This window comes from Panulirus ornatus, chromosome 10 (genome assembly GCF_036320965.1).
Source record: "Panulirus ornatus isolate Po-2019 chromosome 10, ASM3632096v1, whole genome shotgun sequence".
In the NCBI taxonomy this organism is placed as follows: domain Eukaryota; kingdom Metazoa; phylum Arthropoda; class Malacostraca; order Decapoda; family Palinuridae; genus Panulirus; species Panulirus ornatus.
In genome coordinates, this window is record NC_092233.1 from 63,846,483 (window position 1) to 63,867,420 (window position 20,938).

Sequence of the window (20,938 nt, forward strand, 5' to 3'; positions counted from 1 at the left end):
TGCCTTGATTCAATCCACTGACAGCACGTCAACCCCTGTATACCACATCGCTCCAATTCACTCTATTCCTTGCCCTCCTTTCACCCTCCTGCATGTTCAGGCCCCGATCACACAAAATCTTTTTCACTCCATCTTTCCACCTCCAATTTGGTCTCCCTCTTCTCCTCGTTCCCTCCACCTCCGACACATATATCCTCTTGGTCAATCTTTCCTCACTCATTCTCTCCATGTGCCCAAACCATTTCAAAACACCCTCTTCTGCTCTCTCAACCACGCTCTTTTTATTTCCACACATCTCTCTTACCCTTACGTTACTCACTCGCTCAAACCACCTCACACCACACATTGTCCTCAAACATCTCATTTCCAGCACATCCATCCTCCTGCGCACATCTCTATCCACAGCCCACGCCTCGCAACCATACAACATTGTTGGAACCACTATTCCTTCAAACATACCCACTTTTGCTTTCCGAGATAATGTTCTCGACTTCCACACATTTTTCAAGGCTCCCAAAATTTTCGCCCCCTCCCCCACCCTATGATCCACTTCCGCTTCCATGGTTCCATCCGCTGCCAGATCCACTCCCAGATATCTAAAACACTTCACTTCCTCCAGTTTTTCTCCATTCAAACTCACCTCCCAATTGACTTGACCCTCACCCCTACTGTACCTAATAACCTTGCTCTTATTCACATTTACTCTTAACTTTCTTCTTCCACACACTTTACCAAACTCAGTCACCAGCTTCTGCAGTTTCTCACATGAATCAGCCACCAGCGCTGTATCATCAGCGAACAACAACTGACTCACTTCCCAAGCTCTCTCATCCCCAACAGACTTCATACTTGCCCCTCTTTCCAGGACTCTTGCATTTACCTCCCTAACAACCCCATCCATAAACAAATTAAACAACCATGGAGACATCACACACCCCTGCCGCAAACCTACATTCACTGAGAACCAATCACTTTCCTCTCTTCCTACACGTACACATGCCTTACATCCTCGATAAAAACTTTTCACTGCTTCTAACAACTTGCCTCCCACACCATATATTCTTAATACCTTCCACAGAGCATCTCTATCAACTCTATCATATGCCTTCTCCAGATCCATAAATGCTACATACAAATCCATTTGCTTTTCTAAGTATTTCTCACATATATATATATATATATATATATATAAATATAATGTGAGTAGAGGTTACTGAAGTGTGAGGCAAGAGTAATCATTCGTTTTCACAGGGTGACTGGCAGTTAATTATGGAGGAGCAGTTTGGGTGGGAAGGATCAATGCTCTTTCATATAATTGAGGTTCAAGCATGTTGAGTTGGGATTGTATTTGGAGTATCTTTGTTTCACCATTTGGTGTTGAGTGTTTCTAAGGGGCTAGTGATTGTTCTGGGTGCACTATTTTGTGTGGGTACCAACTTCATTATACTTGCTTTTGAGAGGATGGAAGACCACATAGATGATGCATAAACTAAAAAGAAGAAATATTGTTTGTAGAGGATGTTACAGGATTCTTTTTCTTGTCCAAATCATGTGCCAATTAGCATTCTGAAGGCAAGTAGTTTGTGTGTTGCTTTTTTGTTGATGTCATCGGTGTACGAGTGAATGTCAAGTGTTTGATGTATGTGATGCCTAGAATGGTTGGTGTTTTGTTCAATGAGAGTAATTTTCCATTCAAGGTGAATGGAGAATGTGAGCTAGATTTATGTCTGTCTGGGGTTAAAAGAGTGACTGAAACTTCTGTGAAGATGTAGACATTCTATTCTGAGTGAATCATTGTTCCAATTGTGTAATGTAGTGCTATATGTTTATTCCTACATTGGTGTCAGGGAGTTGTGATGTGTTTGTGAAGTTGACTCTATATGAGAGGACCCTCATGCTTTGGTCTGCTGGAGGTAATGGGATGTCGTGTATGAAGAGACTGAAGATGGCAGGAAAAAGAACTGCTTTGTAAATCATCTTAAAGGTGAAGCCAGTGTAAGTGGCTCTGGCATGGTAGTCAGCTATGAAACTGGCCAACCACTGTGTGGCATCATGGTGTCATGTATTCTCTGTGAGAAGATGTATTGTGGGACAGTGTCAAAATGCTTTGTTGATGACCACTGCCATTAGTGTTCAGTGGGAGAGGGGTTGTCGTTAGTTAAAGCCAGCTGGGATGTTTTGTTACGTTAGCAGGTAAAAAGGTGGTGGAGTGTTTAGGTCTGAAGCCTAGTTATGTAGGTAATGGTGGGATATTTTTCTTCATTCTGTTCTAAATCAATTTTTCACAGAATGTGGATACTGAAGCCAGAAGTGATTTAGAGTAGTTAGAGGAGGGGGAGTTGGGAACTGGATACTTTCGAGGGTATTTGCACTGATATACGTCAGCAAGTTTCCATCCGGACGTTTAAGATCTGTTGTGTAGCCAGGAGTAGTTGACATCTGTCAGCAATTGGATTGTAACTGGGCCAAAGTGTTTTATGCCAAAGTTTAATATATTATCAGGGCCTGTTGCAGGAGACTTCTTCGAGGTTTCAAATGCATTGCTTGTATTGGTGGAAGTGAAATGCTGGTGAGCAGTTGTTTCTGGAAAAAAATTTGTTGGTTTATCATGACTCCTGTTTAGGTGTGATGTTGGTTTTTGGCTGATTTTTAAGTGTTTCATGAGTATGTTTGTGAGTTCTTTGGGAGAAGGGATGTTGGTGAAATGGGTCAATAATGCTTCATGAGTCAGGATGGATTAGTGCAGTAAATCTGGATTTTCTTCATCATGCATCAGAGCTGGCTGCAGTGTCTTGTGGTCCACTGTGTTGATGAAGGCATGTCAATTTGTAGTTTGCCTTTCAGTGATAAAGTTGCTGATGGTGTTACTTAAAATTTGCTTTTGTTATCTGATTTCTACAGATAAGTGGTTCTGTATGAGCTGCTTTCATTGCTTTATGAACGTACCTTGCGGGGAATATCCATACAGTATTTGCTTTCTGATGACTTGGTTAGAGATGTTAATGAAGTGTGAGACAGCATTTAGGTGACAGGAAATCATCCATACTGTAGTTCTGGAGCTTTGTTTCTATGTTCTGTGTGAAAACTGACCAGTCTACTTTCCTGTAGTATGTGTAAAATTATTTTGATGGCTGTGTGTAGGTGTGGTGGGTGGGCCAGATGGAGTGTTAGAATAGGCAAGTGGTCAGAGGACAGTTCCAGTAGCATGCTACAGGCAGTCCCTGTGTAGGGCTAGTGAGAAGGTGATATCTTGTGAGGCTGGCTGCTGGAGGTGGTGGGATGAGAGTCTTGCTGGCTGGTTGTGTTAGTTTAGGATTTTAAGAGGCTGCATTTGGTTTATGAGGCTTTTACCTCAAGGATCTTGGGTAAGAGTGCTGAGCCAAGTGGGATGGTGAGCAATGATAAGTGCTGAGTATACTGGTCAGGCTTTGGAGCTGGGAGTTCATCTGGACAGAATGTGGAAGAACACGGTATGGAGGCAATGATTGGGTTGTAGTTAGTACTGTGAAGTTTTACACTTATGGACTGTACTGCTACAGCACTGTCCTTATCTGTGAACTGTTTTGTAGTGTCACTGGTGTTGGAAAAAGGCATGGTTTGGTGAAGTGTCATGAGTCCTTTTCCTGACAGTTGTGTAGATGTACAAAGGTGGGAAGGAGGCTTTGGATGTGAAAAGTTCACCATAGCCAGAAGCTACCCCGGCGGTGTTGCTGTTGGGTAGAACTCTAAAGGGACCTCTTGACCTACTGTGGATGTTGTGTTCAAGGGGATGCATGAGTATAAATATATATATCTTCAACTCTAAAACACTTAATCCTTACAACAGAGTTGCCAAGGGAACAGTTCCAGCTTAAACCCTCATCAGTCTCTTCCTACATAACCTCCCATGATTTTAGCATAGAAATCAAAACTTGAAAGTCCTCTCATATGAAGATGACCTCAAAAAACTACATCACAACATCCTGACACTAAACTAGGAACAACATACGTGCAGCACTACATTACACAAGTGAAACAATAGCTCACCCACAATAGAATGTTCGTATCTCCAAAGAAGTCCTTGATCATCCTTTTAACATCGGACAGACCTAACTCTAGCTCACACCCTCATGTCACCTTGAATGGTCAATCAATCTCTCTCCATAAAATTCCAACGATCCCAGACATTATGTGTGACATACACAACAATCACTCCCCACACCAATAATATCAACACAAAAATTTGGCAAACTAAATGCCCTTAGAACTCTAACTGGCACTAGATTTGGACAGGAAAAGAAATCCCTTTAAATCTTGTAAAAACAATTCATCTTCTCCACTCTTAACTACACCCCACATGCCTGGTCTTCCATTCTCTCAAAAGTAAGTATAACAAAGCTGCAAACTACACAAGATCACGCACTCAAAGCAATCACTGTCTGCCTACCAACCATAAACACTCAACACCTACATCATGAAACAAAGATCCTCCCAATACAATCCCACCTCAGCATGCTTGGAATTCAATTCCATGGAAAAGCACTGAACCCCTGCTGCCCAAACCACTCCAAAATTGACCACCATCTGCAAAGTAAAAATAAAATGCTTACTCCTGCCTCATACTTCAGCAACCTCTATTCAAGGGTCCTCCTACTCCTAATAAATATAAGACTAACAAAACACATACACACTGCCGTAACCTGAGATGCACTAAACAACCACCCTCCCCCCTCAGTCTTAAACTGAGAAGCACTAAAAACTACCATCCTAACTCAAGTCAAACTCCAGCCTACTAGGCACACACCCATCAGAAAGCACACTTCCCAGACAAACATGAGTCACGCTATCCTGCCTACAATCTGGACATCACCTATCCCTACAACACTAAAAACACAATTTCAACATACCCTAAGACCCTTTATGACCAAAATATAATTATCACAAAACAGACATCAATCACCTACCACTCAATTGCCTTGCATTCTCTGCACATAAATGTACAAACTACATCAGAAAACTTTATGACCCATGGTCCCAAATGGTGGATGTGGCTGGCTTCCTGAATGCTGCAGGAGCCTCATAAAGACAGAGGCGACTCCTAGGGCAGAATGTAAGTGAGTAAAGATATAAATTTATATATATATATATATATATATATATATATATATATATATATATATATATACAATTACGTTGACTATGCACATGTATATATAGAAAATTCTCAGGGAACTGCACGAATTCACTTCTTCAGCCTAATCAGTGGGATGTCTAATCCTACGAATATGTGACGTGAACGACAATATCCAGCCTGTGATTCATCAACTTTGTGCAATATCTTATGCATCTGGAGTAACTATTTCTACTTAACTTTGGTTCAAGGCTCATATTGGCTGGTCTGGTCACATAACTGTCTCTAGCACTCTACTAGCTTCTCACCTGACTACGCCTTGCTAGGAGAGGAGATGGTGGTTATATGGGCTCGAATGTGCTGGCATTGTAGGGCCGCATTTTGCATCGCTTGACGTGATTTCGGAGATTGAAAGCCATCGATATGCGAACTCCGCAATATTGGCAATTTACAGGTTGTCGGGAGGGCCACCTTTTAGTGTCTTTCGGACTGCTGCCTGTCGACAAATTTAGTGCCATATCTGAAACAAGGCAAACAAGAGTCAATCAAGAGGGAATAAGAGGAAGGTGAGAGCTACTTCAGTTCTTAGTGAGCAGGGATGCAAGTATACCAGGGAATGGATATAAGATGAGCATAAAGCATGAACAGTTCGGGGTACAAAAGCTGAGGGCATTTTGGCTTTAGCTCAATTTCAAAGTGAAACTTTTTCTGATTATGTACCACTGTTCCCTTTTATGGCATATGAAAAATGAGAAATGTTCATATCATTCCTTGCCATATTAATAGTAACCGATCTTACTGCGTATGAAAGCAGCTTATGACAAGACTTTCAACTCAGTTGTATTACTGTGTACATCTTCATGCTTTCTGTACTGCCATTTAGGGAAAATTTAATACGAGCCCATATAATCACATTCGGGATCTTCAATGTATATTACGGAAGATTGAAAAAATGGGCTGTTCTTCCAACTAAAAATATCAGTATATGAACGTCTTTCTATTCTCAGCACAATCACCTACCTTGGAGATTAATATCTCTAGATACTGTGATCATTTGAATAATATAAGAATAGAGTAGCTGGAGTATACACTGATGGAAACTGCTAATAGAAACAAATCCTACAATCCAAAGAACCACAAAAAATCTGAATTATCAGCAAACATCGGGACCCAAAGTCTGAAGTCTAGCGTAAGATAAATATTGATGATGATTACTATAAGATGAATAAATGCTACTATTATATTTCTTTGCTTTTATTTTATCATTATAATCAACCGCCACCTCCTGCATTAGTGAGATAGTGCAAGGAAACAGATGAGGAATGACCCAACCCATCCATATACACATGTATATACATACATACCCACACATATACATTTCAACATATACATAAATATACATATACATATATACACATGTACGTATCCATACTTGCTGCCTTCATCCATTCTCGTTACCACCCCGTCACAGGTATATACATCAACATCCACAAATACACATATACGTACATATACATTTCAAAATATACATATATACACATGTACATATCCATACTTGCTGCTTTTATCCATTCCCGTTACCACCACATCATACACGAAATAGCCCATCTCACCCCACCCCCCACCCCTACCCCAACCCAAACAAACACACACACACACACACACACACACACACACACCCATCCTTACCCTCCAGTGAGGCAGCGCCAGGAACAGACGAAAAAGGTCACATTCGTTCACACTCAGTCTCTAGCTGTCATGTGTAATGCACCAAAACCACAGTTCCCTTTCCACATTCAGGCCCCACAAAACTTTCCATGGTTTACCACAGACGCTTCACATGCCCTGGTTCAATCCACTGACAGCACGACGACCCAAATATACCACGTTGTTCCAATTCACTCATTTCCTTTCACGCCTTTCAGCTTCCTGTATGTTCAGACTATGATCACTCAAAATCTTTTTCACTCCATCCTTCCACCTCCAATTTGGTCTCCCGCTTCTCCTTCTTCCCTCCACCTCTGACATATATATCCTCTTTGTCAATCTTTCCTCACTCATGCTCTCCATAAGTCCAAACCATTTCAACACACCCTCTTGTGCTCTCTCAACCACACTCTTTTTATTACCATACATCTCTCCTACCCTTTCATTACTTAATCAAACCACCTCACACCACATATTGTCCTCAAACATTTTATTTCCAACACATCCAGCCTTCTCCGCACAACCCTATCTATAGCCCATGCCTCACAACCATTTAACATTGTTGGAACCACTATTCCTTCAAACATGCCCATTTTTGCTCTCTGAGATAACGTTCTCGCCTTCCACACACTCTTCAACGCTCCCAGAACCTTCGCTCCTTCCACCACCCTGTCACTCACTTCCACTTCCATGGTTCCATCCGCTGCTAAGTCCACTCCCAGATATCTAAAACACTTCACTTCTTCCAGTTTTTCTCCATTCAAACTTACCTCCCAATTGACTTGTCCCTCAACCCTACTGACCTAATAACCTTGCTCTCATTCACATTTACTCTCAACTTTCTTCTTTCACACACTTTACCAAACTCAGTCACCAACTTCTGCAGTTTCTCACCTGAATTAGCCGCCAGTGCTGTATCATCAGCGAACAACAACTGACTCCCTTCCCAAGCCCTCTCATCCTTAATAGACTACATACTTGCCCCTCTCTCCAATACTCTTGCATTCATCTCTCTACCTACTCCATCCATAAATAAATCAAACAACCATGTAGACATCATGTACCCCTGCTGCACACTGACATTCACTGGGACCCAATCACTTTCCTCTCTTCCTACTCGTACACATGCCTTATGTCCTTGATAAAAACTTATCACCACTTCTAGCAACTTACCTTCCACACTCTTAAAACTTTCCACAAAGCACCTCTATCCACCCTATCAAATGCCTTCTCCAGATCCACAAAAGCTACAAATCCATTTGTTTTTCACACATCCTCTACCACTTCTGAAACCACACTACTCTTCCCCAATCTGATGCATCATACATGCCTTTACCCTCTCAAAAAATACCCACCCATATAATTTCCCAGAAATACTCAACAAAACTATGTCTCTGTAGTTTGAACACTCACCTTTATCCCCTTTGCCTTTGTCCAAAGGCACTATGCATGCATTCACCAATCCTCGGGCACTTCACCATGATCCATACATAAAGTGAATATCTTTACCAACCAATAAACAACACAGTCACCCCATTTTTTCAATAAATTCCACTGCAATACCATCCAAACACACCACCTTGCCGACTTTCATCTTCCACAAAGCTTTCACTAACTTCTCTGTTCACCATACCATTCTCCCTGACCATCTCACTTCACACACCAACTTGACCACAACACCCTATAACTACCACTCTATCATCAAACACATTCAACAAACCTTCAAAATATTCACTCCATCTCCTCACTTCATCACTGCCTGTTATTACCTCCCCATTTGCGCTCTTCACCGATGTTCCCATTTGTTTTCTTGTCTTACGCACTTTATTTACCTCCTTCCAAAACATCTTATATTCTCCCTAAAATTTGATGATACTCTCTCTCACCCCAACTCTCATTTGCCCTCTTTTTTACCTCTTGCACCTTTCTCTTGACCTCCTGCTGCTTTCTTATATACATCTCCCAGCCATTTGCACTACTTCCCCGCAAAAATTGTCCAAATGCCTCTCTCTTCTCTCTCACTAACAATCTTACTTCTTCATCCCACCATTCAATACCCTTTCTAATCTACTAACCTCCCACCTATCTCATGCCACATGCATCTTTTCTGCAAGCCATCACTGCTTCCCTAAATACATCCTATTCCTTCCCCACTCCCCTTACATCATTTTCTCTCGCCTTCTGCCATTCTGCACTCAATCTCTCCTGGTACTTCCTCACACAAGTCTCCTTCCAAAGCTCACTTACTCTCACCACTCTCTTCTTCCCAACATTCTACTTTTCTGAAAACCTCTACAAATCTTCACCATCGCCTCCACAAGATAATGATTGAACATCCCTCCAGATGCTCCTCTCAGCACATTAACATTTAAAAGTCTCTCTTTTACATGCCAACTAACTAACACATAATCCAATAATGCCCTCTAGCCATCTATCCCACTAACATTCGTATACTTATGTATATCTCTCTTTTTACACCAGGTATTCCCAATCACCAGTCATTTTTCAGTACACAAATCCACAAGCTCTTCACCATTTCCATTTACAACACTGAACAACCCACGTACACCAATTATACCCTCAACTGCCACATTACTCACCTTTGCATTCAAATCACCCATCACTATAACTCAGTCTCATGCATTGAAGCTGCTAACACCCTCACTCAGCTGCTCCCAAAACACTTGCCCCTCATGATCTTTCTTTTCGTGACAGGTGCATAGGCACCAATAATCACCCACCTCTCTCCATCCACATTCACTTTTACCCATATCAATCTAGAGTCTACTTTCTTGCACTCTATCACATATTCCCACAACTCGTGCTTCAGGAGCAATGCTACTCCTTCTTTTGCTCTTATCCTCTCACTAACCCCGACTTTACTTCCAAGACATTCCCAAACCACTTTATATATATACATTATTACATGACAGCTACAGACTGAGTGTGAATGAATGTGGCCTTTGTTGTCTTGTCATTGCGCTACCTCACACACGAGGGGGGAGGGGGTTGTTATTTCATGTGTGGCAAGGTGGCGATGGGAATGAATAAAGGCAGCCAGTATGAATTATGTACATGTGTATGTATGTATATGTCTATGTGTATATATATGTATACATTGAGATGTATAAGTATGTATATTTGCGTGTGTGGACGTGTATGTATATACATGTGATTGTGGGTGGGTTGGGCCATTCTTTCGTCTGTTTCCTTGCGCTACCTCGCTAACCCAAGAGACAGCAACAAAGCAAAATAAATATAAATAAGTTATTTTTTTCATTTTTCTATTATTATACTTTGTTGCTGTTTCCTGCATTAGTGGGGTAGTGCAAGGAAACATGAAAGAATGGCGCAACCAACTCACATGCACATGTATATACATATACGTCAACACACGCATATATGCATACCTATATATTTCAATGTATACATACATATACATACACAGACATACATATATACATATGTACATAATTCATACTTATTACCTTTATTCATTCCTGTCGCCATCCTGCCACACATGAAATGACAACCCCCCTCCCCCTGCATGTGTGCAAGGTAGCACTAGGAAAAGACAACAAAGGCCACATTCATTCAAATTCAGTCTCTAGCTTTCATGTATAATACACCGACACCATGGCTCCTTTCTACATCCAGGCCCCACAAAACTTTCCATGGTTTACCTCAAAGGCTTCACATGCCCTACTTCAATCCACTGACAGCACGTCAACCCCGGTATACCACATCGCTCCAATTCACTCTATTCCTTGCCCTCCTTTCACCCTCCTGCATGTTCAGGCCCCGATCACACAAAATCTTTTTCACTCCATCTTTCCACCTCCAATTTGGTCTCCCTCTTCTCCTCGTTCCCTCCACCTTCGACACATATATCCTCTTGGTCAATCTTTCCTCACTCATTCTCTCCATGTGCCCAAACCATTTCAAAACACCCTCTTCTGCTCTCTCAACCATGCTCTTTTTATTTCCACACATCTGTCTTACCCTTACGTTACTTACTCGATCAAACCACCTCACACCACACATTGTCCTCAAACATCTCATTTCCAGCACATCCATCCTCCTGCACACCACTCTATCCATAGCCCACGCCTCGCAACCATACAACATTGTTGGAACCACTATTCCTTCAAACATACCCATTTTTGCTTTCCGAGATAATGTTCTCGACTTCCACACATTCTTCAAGGCTCCCAGAATTTTCGCCCCCTCCCCCACCCTATGATTTACTTCCGCTTCCATGGTTCCATCTGCTGCCAGATCCACTCCCAGATATCTAAAACACTTCACTTCCTCCAGTTTTTCTCCATTCAAACTCACCTCCCAATTGACTTGACCCTCAACCCTACTGTACTTAATAACCTTGCTCTTATTCACATTTACTCTTAACTTTCTTCTTTCACACACTTTACCAAACTCAGTCACCAGCTTCTGCAGTTTCTCACATGAATCAGCCACCAGCGCTGTATCATCAGCGAACAACAACTGACTCACTTCCCAAGCTCTCTCATCCCCAACAGACTTCATACTTGCCCCTCTTTCCAAAACTCTTGCATTCACCTCCCTAACAACCCCATCCATAAACAAATTAAACAACCATGGAGACATCACACACCCCTGCCACAAACCTACATTCACTGAGAACCAATCAGTTTCCTCTCTTCCTACACATACACATGCCTTACATCCTCGATAAAAACTTTTCACTGCTTCTAACAACTTGCCTCCCACACCATATATTCTTAATACCTTCCACAGAGCATCTCTATCAACTCTATCATATGCCTTCTCCAGATCCATAAATGCTACATACAAATCCATTTGCTTTTCTAAGTATTTCTCACATACATTCTTCAAAGCAAACACCTGATCCACACATCCTCTACCACTTCTGAAACCACACTGCTCTTCCCCACTCTGATGCTCTGTACATGCCTTCACCCTCTCAATCAATACCCTCCCATATAATTTACCAGGAATACTCAACAAACTTATACCTCTGTAATTTGAGCACTCACTCTTATCCCCTTTGCCTTTGTACAATGGCACTATGCACGCATTCCGCCAATCCTCAGGCACCTCACCATGAGTCATACATACATTAAATAACCTTACCAACCAGTCAACAATACAGTCACCCCCTTTTTTAATAAATTCCACTGCAATACCATCCAAACCTGCTGCCTTGCCGGCTTTCATCTTCCGCAAAGCTTTCACTACCTCTTCTCTGTTTACCAAATCATTTTCCCTAACCCTCTCACTTTGCACACCACCTCGACCAAAACACCCTATATCTGCCACTCTATCATCAAACACATTCAACAAACCTTCAAAATACTCACTCCATCTCCTTCTCACATCACCACTACTTGTTATCACCTCCCCATTTGCGCCCTTCACTGAAGTTCCCATTTGCTCCCTTGTCTTACGCACTTTATTTACCTCCTTCCAGAACATCTTTTTATTCTCCCTAAAATTTAATGATACTCTCTCACCCCAACTCTCATTTGCCCTTTCTTTCACCTCTTGCACCTTTCTCTTGACCTCCTGTCTCTTTCTTTTATACATCTCCCACTCAATTGCATTTTTTCCCTGCAAAAATCGTCCAAATGCCTCTCTCTTCTCTTTCACTAATACTCTTACTTCTTCATCCCACCACTCACTACCCTTTCTAATCAACCCATCTCCCACTCTTCTCATGCCACAAGCATCTTTTGCGCAATCCATCACTGATTCCCTAAATACATCCCATTCCTCCCCCACTCCCCTTACTTCCATTGTTCTCACCTTTTTCCATTCTGTACTCAGTCTCTCCTGGTACTTCCTCACACAAGTCTCCTTCCCAAGCTCACTTACTCTCACCACCCTCTTCACCCCAACATTCACTCTTCTTTTCTGAAAACCCATACAAATCTTCACCTTAGCCTCCACCAGATAATGATCAGACATCCCTCCAGTTGCACCTCTCAGCACATTAACATCCAAAAGTCTCTCTTTCGCGCGCCTGTCAATTAACACTTAATCCAATAACGCTCTCTGGCCATCTCTCCTACTTACATAAGTATACTTATGTATATCTCGCTTTTTAAACCAGGTATTCCCAATCATCAGTCCTTTTTCAGCACATAAATCTACAAGCTCTTCACCATTTCCATTTACAACACTGAACACCCCATGTATACCAATTATTCCCTCAACTGCCACATTACTCACCTTTGCATTCAAATCATCCATCACTATAACCCGGTCTCGTGCATCAAAACCACTAACACACTCATTCAGCTGCTCCCAAAACACTTGCCTCTCATGATCTTTCTTCTCATGCCCAGGTGCATATGCACCAATAATCACCCATCTCTCTCCATCAACTTTCAGTTTTACCCATATTAATCGAGAATTTACTTTCTTACATTCTATCACATACTCCCACAACTCCTGTTTCAGGAGTACTGCTACTCCTTCCCTTGCTCTTGTCCTCTCACTAACCCCTGACTTTACTCCCAAGACATTCCCAAACCACTCTTCCCCTTAACCCTTGAGCTTCGTTTCACTCAGAGCCAAAACATCCAGGTTCCTTTCCTCAAACATACTACCTATCTCTCCTTTTTTCACATCTTGGTTACATCCACACACATTTAGGCACCCCAATCTGAGCCTTCGAGGAGGATGAGCACTCCCCATGTGACTCATATTATCATATTATTATTTTGCTTTGTCACTGTCTCCCGCGTTTGCAAGGTAGCGCAAGGAAACAGATGAAAGAAATGGCCCAACCCACCCCCATACACATGTATATACAGATGTATATACATACATATACATATATATATACATATAAAATATTTTTTTTTTAAACTAATGGTGCATGATTCCTTCCATGATGCAGAGACAGGGTGTAATAGAGAAATCAAACTTTTATTAATAAAATCTACGATTATCTACCTAAAAATCATCAAGACTCTTCACCCTGTATGAAAATAAATCTAATGATCAGCAGATAAGCAAACAGAACTAGAAAGTGTATCCATGCATCAAACCTGACCCATGAAACTGCCCTATTTGCAAACCTTATCCATTAATATACAGATGCACAGGTAAAAGCCAGCTGCACAAATGAAAACTGGTAAAACCACATGCCTTTTTCACTTTCTGATGAGGTATGAAAAAATTCTGAGTATAAGCAGTGATCTCAATGGCATTACGGAGGAATGAAGCAATGATATTAATCATTTTTCTTTCTTTCATACTATTCGCCATTTCCCGCATTAGCGAGGTAGCGTTAAGAACAGAGGACTGGGCCTTAGAGGGAATATCCTCACCTGACCCCCTTCTCTGTTCCTTCTTTTGGAAAATTAAAAAAAAAACGAGAGAGGAGGATTAATCATATATTAATCATATATTATACAAAACTTGAATACTGTAGCGCTCATGAAGCTATACACTGCAATCCATAAAAATGAGATTAATGAAGTGTAAAAATCTTCAACTAGAATTTCATTGCTTACTTTTCAGATACTTTCTATGAGCAAAAGGCATTTCTATTTTTTGAACACAGTATCCTTTACCATACATCTGAAAAATTCAAGCATCATCTCCCTGTCATAACTGCATGATTATATTCCTATATGTAATGATAATCACCATATATGTACTGAAAACAGCATTATCTTAAAACCTAAATACATTAAACAATTTGGGACCAAGTCATTCTGAAAATGACCATCCTAAAGACCATTACTGGAAAAAAATTTTCTTCTTGTGCATAGAATGTCATTAGAAAAATAATATAAAACTTAGAGAAGAAGAAACTTGCATTCATATTCTGCAATTCTAGTCTAAAACCATTGTTTTTTATGATCAATGACAGTGATATTGTGTGTCATAAGTGAGAGATAAATACTAAGAAGGCATGAGTTCAGAAAGATTTCACATATGTGATGCTTTGTTCCATTGTTGCATTTGACGAGTTTTCTGAATACAAGTTGAATTACTGAAGAAATTTAAGAGCAAGGATAGCATTTCACCCATAAACATATAACACAATGCATAAAACATGCAATATACAGTCATAAGAATTCATCATACATAAAGACTTTTTTCTGAACCTGAATATCAACTGTTTAAACTGTATTGAGGTATGGTAGTATCATCAGCTAACTAAATCATCTATCTATCTATCTATATCTCTGACACTTGCTCCATTCTGGAACTCCCTCAAGGAGGTGGCCATGGCAATAGAGTCTCCATAACTAGAGAGCTCTAGTGCCACTTCTTAGTCTTTAGTGTCTCACCCTTAACAGGCCACTGGCAGAAGGCAAGTCTAGCACAGTGCTTGCAGAGGCTCCTATCTAATGTTCCTACTAAGTACTTCTACCTAATGCTACTGCTTAATATCCTTACCAATTACTTCTACCTAATGTTTCTACCTAATGCTCCAACTTAAATGTTCCTACCTACTTCTTCTATCAATTGCTCCCACCATTTCACCAAAAGGCAGGACAAGCAAAAAGTGCTCACAACAGGAAAACCTAGAAATATGAAGAATGAGCTCTGTAAGTTAAATGTTGTCAAGTGTTATGTGTGTCAAGGAGAGACTGTATGTTTGTGGACAGAAAGCAAGTAACCCATGTGTTGGTGAGGCAGAAAGAAAAGGCAGCTACCTGGATCAGGGGAGTGCAACTTGACAATAACTGAAGTGCAGGCTAACTATACAGCCATCACTAACCCTGACGATACACATATTGGTAGTACCAGTAATATAATTCCCTGGTCACTGGCCGCCTACCAACTACTACCTACCTAAATCATCACCTTAAACTATATCAGCTGACTCACTTGGGAGCAATGAAATGTGCCAAAAAAGCTATACATCCACAGCTTAGATATATCATCCTCCGTCAATGTATTATTAACGCCAGTAACTTTCAACAAAAAATCTAATAACATCTACATAGACAGCATGATGAAGTCAAAACTAACTCATTACGGGATCTTTCCTGATGATGGTACCAGTAGATAAATTATTCCCAGAACTCTCACATAATGCACAACTGCTCAAATGACATTGCAGTCATTGATGGATCCTGGTGAATTTCAGAAACAGCATAAGTTTACCAAATTAGTAGTCTTGAGACTGTTTGGTGAACCTCTGTTCAAATGAAAGCATTGATCAAATCTGAATTATCAGCCCAAATCCCTGTGGTTTATGTTTAAACTTCATTCTTCATGTCCTTCATATGTGCCATGACCATAAGGGTGACAGAATACAACTGTTATATCTCCTGCATGTCATACAAGTGAATAAGTGGGGTGGGAGAATGGAGGTGGAAACCTTCCTCTCTCTGTATTTCAGTTTCTAAAAGTAGAAAAAAAGAAAGGTGCCACACAAACAATGCTCATCCTCCTCGAAGACTCAAGACTAGGTACATGAATGTGCATGCACGTAACCAGGATTAGGAGGGAGAGATAGGCAATATATCTGGGAAGGGAACCAGGATGTTCTGGTTTTGTATGAAAGTGTGCTTAATAGGAGAGGGAAATAATGGTTTGGGAATGTTCATGGGGTAAAATACAGGATTAGTGTGAGGGTGAGGAAAAACGGAGGTGGTGCCTATGCTGAAGTTGTTGTTGAAATGTATCAAACAGTGAAAGGAAGTAAGTTCCAAAATGATGTAGCTGAGAATGAGAATTGATTGTAATAATTGGGTGATTATCAGTGCTTATGCACACAGCAGTGAGAGGAGTGAAAAAGGGAGTGAGTGTCTTGCAATGAAAGGAATGAGGAAGGAAGGCAAGCATCTTGGGAGGAGATGAATAAGGAAGGGAGGCAAGCATTTTGGGAGGACAGAAGTGAGGAGGGGAAACAGATGTTTTGAGAGGAAATGAGTGGGCGCATCACCAATTTTGAGGCAATGGACTGAGTATTATTGAAAAGATATTTAAATGCAAGAATGGGTGATGGGGAAACTGACAGAATATAAAAGGTGGGATGGGTTAATGAGTGTTACTGAAAATGGTAAACAACTTGTCAAGCGTTCTGATGATTAGAAAATACCTGGTTTAAAAAAAGTGAGGATATAAAAAAGTTTTCATGGATGAATGGAATCTGAGGTAAACGGGCATTATCAGATTTTGTATCAACTGATTGGCACACAAATGAGACACTTCTGGATGTGAATTTACAGAGAGGTGCAGCTGGTGAGATGTCTGATTATTCCTTGGTGAAACCAGGTGTAAAAGTTTGTAGTGGTTTTAGGAAAAGAGAAAATGAAATGGTGGGAAGAGAGTGATAAAAACAAGCGAGCTCGGTAAATAGGTTTGTGTGCTGAGATACCATGAAATCTGGGTGAAGAATGTCGATGTGAGAATAAACTAAACCATTGAAGTGGGCAAGGAATGGAAGGTATCTTCCATGTGAAGGTAAAGTGCATGGCATGTGAATGAGAGAGTGTAGGTGCTTCAAAATACGGCAGTGAGTACAAAAGAAAGCAACCAAGTATGACTGAAAGAGTGGAAAAGGGTGTGTTGAAAGGATGTAGACATATGGAAAAAACAATGAAGGGAGACTGAATAAGAAGATAGGTGTCAGAAGTGGAAGGAGCAAATGTGGAGGGGCAAACCAAGAAAGATAGAAAAAGAGGAAGAGAAAGAAGCTTTGAGATATTAAGGTTCATGGAAAAGGGTGAAAAGCATCCATGGGATAAAGCAAATTGGAGATGACATTCAGTCATGGGATAATCCAAGGCATATGATGTGGTCAAAGAAAACCACAGAGAGGTTTGTAAGGCTTAGCTGTTGTGTTAGTGCACTATATAATATAGTGGGCAAGTGAACGTGACCATATGGGGACATTCTTTGTCTGCTCCTAGCACTAATTCACTTAGTAGGGAAATAGCAAGCTAATTGCTAAACATCATACATCATATTTATCTTATCATACTTAGTCGCTGTCTCCCGCGTTAGCGAGGCAGCACAAGGAAACAGATGAAAGAATGGCCCAACCCACCCACATACACATGTGTATACATAAACGCCCACACACGCACATATACATACCTATACATTTCAACATATACATATATATACATATAAACAGACATACACATATATACACATGTACAAATCCACACTTGCTGTCTTCATCCATTCCCGTCACCACCCCGCCACACATGACATGACACCCCCCCTCCCCCTGCATGATGTAGCACTAGGAAAAGACAACAAAGGCCACATTCATTCACGCTCAGTCTCTACCTCTCATGTGTAATGCATCGAAACCACAGCTCCCTTTCCACATCCAGGCCCCACAAAACTTTCATTGGTTTAGCCCAGACGCTTCACATGCCCTGGTTCAATCCATTGGCAGCAAGTCAACCCCAGTATACCACATCGTCCCAATTCACCCTATTCCTTGCACGCCTTTCATCCTCCTGTATGTTCAGGCCCCGATCACTCAAAATCTTTTTCACTCCATCCTTCCACCTCCAATTTGGTCTCCCACTTTTCCTTGTTCCCTCCAACTCTCGACACATATATCCTCTTTGTCAATCTTTCCTCACTCATTCTCTCCAAGTGACCAAACCATCTCAATACACCCTCTTCTGCTCTCTAAACCACACTATTTTTATTACCACACATCTGTTTTACCCTTTCATTACATACTTGATAAAACCACCTCACACCACATATTGTCCTCAAACATCTCATTTCCAACACATCCACCCTCCTCCTCCACACAACCCCATCTATAGCCCATGCCTCACAACCATATAGCATTGTTGGAACCACTATTCCTTCAAACATACCCATTTATGCTCTTCGACATAATGTTCTCGCCTTCCACACATTCTCACACATTCTTCAACGCTCTAAGAACCTTTGGCCCCTCCCCCACCCTGTGACTCACTTCCGCTTCCATGGTTCCATCTCCTGCCAAATCCACTCCCAGGTAACTAAAACACTTCACTTCTGCCAGTTTTTCTCCAATCAAACTCACCTCTCAATTTACTTGTCCCTCAACCCTACTGTACGTAATAACCTTGCTCTTATTCACATTTACTCTCAGCTTTCTTCTTTCACACACTTTACCAAACTCACTCACTAACTTCTGCAGTTTCTCACCCGAATCAGCCATCAGCACTGTATCATCAGCGAACAACAACTGACTCATTTCCCAAGCCCTCTCATCCACAACTGACCGCATACTTGCCCATCACTCCAAAACTCTTGCATTCACCTCCCTAACAACCCCATCCATAAACAAATTAAACAACCATGGAGACATCACACATCCCTGCCGCAAAAACTGACATTCACTGGGAACCACTCACTTTCCTCTCTTCCTACTTGTACACATGCCTTACATCCTCGATAAAAACTTTTCACTGCTTCTAGCAACTTACCTCCCACACCATATACTCTTAATACCTTCCACAGAGCATCTCTATCAACTCTATCATATGCCTTCTCCAGATCCATAAATGCTACATACAAATCCATTTGTTTTTCTAAGTATTTCTCACATACATTCTTCAAAGCAAACAACTGATCCACACATCCTCTACCACTTCTGAAACCACACTGCTCCTCTCCAATCTGGTGCTCTGCACATGCCTTGACTCTCTCGATCAATATCCTACCACATAATTTCCTAGGAATACTCAACAAACTTATACCTCTGTAATTTGAACACTCACCTTTATCCCCTTTGCCTTTGAACAGTGGCACTATACATGCATCCCGCTAATCCTCAGGCACCTCACCATGAACCTTACATACACTGAATATCCTTACCAACCAGTAAACAACATAGTCACCCCTTTTTTGATAAATTCCACAGCAATACCATCCAAACCCGCTGCCTTGCCAGCTTTCATCTTCCGCAAAGCTTTCACTACCTCTTCTCTGTTTACCAAATCATTCTCCCTGACCCTCTCACTTTGCACACCACCTTGACCAAAACACCCTATATCTGCCACTCTATCATCTAACACATTAAACAAACCTTCAAAATACTCACTCCATCTCCCTCTCACTTCACTACTACTTGTTATTACCTCCCCATTTGCCCCCTTCACTGATGTTCCCATTTGTTCTCGTCTTGCACTTTATTTACCTCCTTCGAAAACATCTTTTTATTTGCCCTAGAACTTATTAATACTCTCTTAACCCAACTTTCATTTGCCCTCTTTTTCACCTTTTGCACCTTTCTCTTGACCTCTTGCCTCTTTCTTTTATACATCTCCCAGTCATTTGCACTATATCCCTGCAAAAATCATCCAAACGCCTCTCCCTTCTCTTTCACTAACAATCTTCCTTCTTCATCCCACCACTCACTACCCTTTCTAATCTACCAACCTCCCACCTTTCTCATGCCACAGGCATCTTTTGCACAAGCCATCACTGCTTCCCTAAATACATCCCATTCCTTCCCCACTCCCCTTATGTCATTTGCTCATGTTTTTTCATTCTGCACTCAATCTCTCCTGGTACTTCCTCAGACAAGTCTCCTTTCCAAGCTCACTTACTCTCACCACTCTCTTCACCCCCAACATTCTCTCTTGTTTTCTGAAAACCTCTACATATCTTCTTCGCCTCCATAAGATAATGGTCAGACATCCCCCCAGTTGGTCCTCTCAGCACGTTAACATCCAAAAGTCTCTCTTTCGCACACATATCAATATTTTTTTTTTTATTTTGCTTTGTCGCATGTCTCCCACGTTAGCGAGGTAGCGCAAGGAAACAGACGAAAGAATGGCCCAACCCGCCCACATACACATGTATATACATACATGTCCACCCATGCACAATATACATACCTATACATCTCAATGTACACATATATATACACACACAGACATATACATATATACACATGTACATAATTCATACTGTCTGCCTTTATTTGTTCCCATCGCCACCTCGCCACACATGGAATAACATCCCCCTCCCCCCTCATGTGTGTGAGGTAGCTCTAGGAAAAACACCAAAGGCCCCATTCGTTCACACTCAGTCTCTAGCTGTCATGTAACAATGCACCGAAACCACAGCTCCCTTTCCACATCCAGGCCCCACACACTTTGCATGGTTTACCCCAGATGCTTC

The 20,938-nt window shown here is 41.3% G+C and overlaps 1 protein-coding gene across 2 annotated transcripts in view; it reads right to left on the reverse strand.

Annotated features, from left to right (window-relative positions):
• The window catches only part of LOC139751039 (uncharacterized), a 442,294-nt gene that overhangs the window by 21,608 nt on the left and 399,748 nt on the right, over window positions 1–20,938 (reverse strand). The window contains exon 6 of one of the 2 annotated variants that reach the window (XM_071666170.1): window positions 5,419–5,630. The exons of the other annotated variant lie outside the window; for it this stretch is intronic. Coding sequence (XP_071522271.1) covers window positions 5,452–5,630 — 179 coding nt within the window. The 3' untranslated portion in view covers window positions 5,419–5,451. The remainder of the gene's footprint in view (window positions 1–5,418; window positions 5,631–20,938) is intronic. 2 annotated transcript variants of the gene reach the window in all.